This window comes from Charadrius vociferus, unplaced genomic scaffold (assembly GCF_000708025.1).
Source record: "Charadrius vociferus isolate BGI_N301 unplaced genomic scaffold, ASM70802v2 scaffold358, whole genome shotgun sequence".
NCBI lineage: Eukaryota > Metazoa > Chordata > Aves > Charadriiformes > Charadriidae > Charadrius > Charadrius vociferus.
Genome location: NW_009649576.1, coordinates 397,508 through 400,548, shown reverse-complemented (window position 1 = coordinate 400,548; position 3,041 = coordinate 397,508). Strand labels below are relative to the sequence as shown.

Below are 3,041 nucleotides of genomic sequence, written 5' to 3'. Positions count from 1 at the left end.
ATACCGCCCACACAAACGAAGTGCGAAGCCCAAATTCCCCCGTAATTCAGCCACACGCCCGCCCCCCCCCCCTCACCCTCCCCGCAATTAGCACAGGCAGGCACCGCGGATGTGTGAGCCGCCTAATTAGAGGTCGGTGCGCAGAGCCCGTGACCGGCATGCACAATCACCCAGCACAAGAGGTGCCCCAAGCTGGTGGCCACATGTCCCACGGCGTGGGCACAGCTCCCACCAGGCAGGGGCTGCTCCGGCCGAGGAGAGCACGGGGCAGCACTTGCCTGGGGGCAATGGAGGAATGGAGGAAGCTCTGGTGGGTTGCCAGCCCACCAGCTCAGCAGTTTCTCAGCTCTCCCAAGCCCCATAAGCCCCTCAGACGCTGGTGTCATGCAGCCAGTGGAGGCAGTGGGATGCCCGGGGATGCCCCAGGATGCGGGGACCGGAATAAGCCCTGTAGGCAGCGGTGGGACCCCATCACCCTGCACACAGGGGGTTGGGGATGCTGCCTTGCCGGAGACTGGCCAGCCCCCTGTACCGCCGGCACGGCGACAGCCTGGTAGCACCGGCTGTGTGCAGGGAGGGGAAATACTGCACGCAGTGGCCAAGAGCCGGGCAGGAACAAGCAATATGGCAGGCATCCGGGTCCTTCTGTAGGACCGTCTCATCATAGCTTCACTCTTCCTGCATGGCCATCCTTGTTCCTAACGAACTGCACACTCGGAGGGGCAGGGGTGGATCCTGCATGGCATAGGGGAGGAGAGATTCGGGCAGCACCGTGATGCCAAGGACGGCCACGCTTCTGGGGGAAGGCAGCCTGTTCCGTGCTGGCACCATCAGGAGCTGGGATTACAGCAGTCTGAGCAGTGCTGGATGGTCTCGGCATCCCCTCCGACGCCAAGGGGACACTGGCCTCATGCCGGATGACCACAGAAGGAGCACGGAGTACTTCCCTTTCTGCAGCGAGCAAGGCATGTGCTCCCTGATGGAGAAGGAAAAAGGTCCGCTGTGGCATACCTGGAGCAGATTTAATGGGTTTGCAGTGGAAGCTGACTGGGTCAGTGCAAGGTCTCCATGAACCCTCCCATGGTACTTGGCCCTTGGAAGCAGAGGAACAGCACCGCGCACTTGGGACAGGGCTGCCACACGCTTCCAGCCACTCTGCCCATGCCGGCCGTTTGCTGGGCGATAGGTGCCCACTGCAAAATCCCCTCCCGAATGGGAAAAAAGCCACTCCAGTGGGATGGCGGGCAAGGACAGGGATAGGGACAGGGACAGGGGTAGAGCGGGAGGAAGGCACGGCAGTCCTCAGGCAGCAGCAGGAGAGCTCCGAACCGCAGCAGCACTGCTGCACAGAGCAAAGCGTTTCTGGAAGCGCTGGATAAATCCTCACTTTTGAATCCTGAAGCTTTGCAACAAAAACAACTTCATGCGATTTGTTCTATAAATACGCAGGCGAGCCGGGACGCGCCGGAGTTGCTGCCCGCGGCAGAGACACCGCAGGGAGGGGGGAGAGCCGCAGCGGAGGCTGTGCCCAGCGTCCCGCTGACAACCATGCCGTGGGCAGCTGCCGAGGGAAACCCAGGGTGGTGCGGCTGCAGCGCCGGGCAAGGCAAAGGCTGGACACATGGACGTCGCCCAGGGGCCTTCAGAGACCGAGAGGCTCTGCTGCCGCTCACACTGCTCGCTGGAGCTCCATGGGGAGATGAGGGGATTGCTGGCCCATACGATGCCCCATGCCCATCCCGGCAGCAGGGCAGGAGAGCGGCACCACCCAGCCCCGGTGGGATGCCCGCAGCCAGCAGAGCTCAGGGATGCCACCATGGCCAGCGGACTCTGTTGAGGTGGCTGTGCCCTGGAGGAGAGCTCCGGCAGGCCAGGCAACCTCTGCCACGGCCAACCTGGGGAACAAAGTGCCCGGCTGGTGACCAGGAACCGCTGCCAGGGCAGCCAGAACACCGCATGCCACCTCCCCCAGCTGCGGAGAGCTGTGGCCACACGCTCTTGCTGGCCTGGCCTCTGCCGGGGAGAAAGAGGAGGTGTTTTAGGACGTGTCCCAACAGCGGCTGCCGGAAAGACCTCATCCAGCTTTTACCCCTCAGCCCTGCATGTCCGGGCGTTTCCCAGCAGCCTCTGAGCCCAGCACTGCCATCCGAGGGGATGGTGGGCTGCCGGCAGGATCCACTGACGTGTTTCTGCCCACCAGCAAACCCCAGCCAGCTGCCCTTCGGCTTCCAACCCCCTGCGGTAGGGCTGTGGGAGCTCGGTCTCAACTCTGGACACCAAGAAGTCCCTGATAGATTTGTCCCCCAGACCTGGTGGCACGGCAGAGAGCAGTGAGGGGCCAAGTGATGCCATGGCTGCTGGCAGTGGCCAGCATTGCCGAGCCCATGGATGTGGCTGCAGACTCACCCAGTGCCCGGGTGACACGCATCAGCACCTCGCCCAGCTTCATCCTGGTGATGGTGGCTGTGGTGTCCTCCGTGCCCTGCACTGGACACCCGTACCGCACCAGCAGGACAGGCAGGATCCGCTCCGGGTACTCACTGGAGAGCAGGGCAATGCCTGGGGGGAGAGCGAAAGAAAAGAACGGGTCAGGGCCATGCTTGAGGATGGCACGTGCCACCACACTCGGCAGAGGAACTGTCCTGGTGTCCTCGGTGCAGCCGTCACCTGCTGGAACCCCTGCAGCACCCCGGCCCCCGCAGCACATCCCGCAGCCCCTCCGTGCAAAGCCGCAGCACTGGGGCAGCCCAACACCGGGTCTGGCTGGGTGCCATGCTGAAAAAGAAATCATTTAGCATTTGGCAGCAGGTGCCCACTAATTGCTGCTGGTTAACGTTCCTTGACTGAGCATCGACTCGGCATGCCGGCCGTCGGATGCTGCAGGACTCGCCTTGGGACAGCCCAGAGTCGGGGCAGCCAGACACCGCAGGTGACACTTGGGCACGGCGTCTGGTTGCTGCTCCCAGATCCCCGACGTCGGGCACACGCTGCTGGTGCGTCCTCATCCCCACTGGGGCTCCACAAACCCCCCTGGGCTTGCC

The 3,041-nt window shown here is 63.5% G+C and overlaps 1 protein-coding gene across 1 annotated transcript in view; it reads right to left on the bottom strand.

The window, feature by feature from the left end:
- LOC104291148 (transport and Golgi organization protein 6 homolog) overlaps window positions 1-3,041 on the bottom strand; it is a 33,391-nt gene that overhangs the window by 3,257 nt on the left and 27,093 nt on the right. Inside the window, 1 exon segment of the mRNA XM_009890348.1 lies at window positions 2,407-2,559. Within this exon segment, the coding sequence (XP_009888650.1) occupies window positions 2,407-2,559 (153 nt within the window).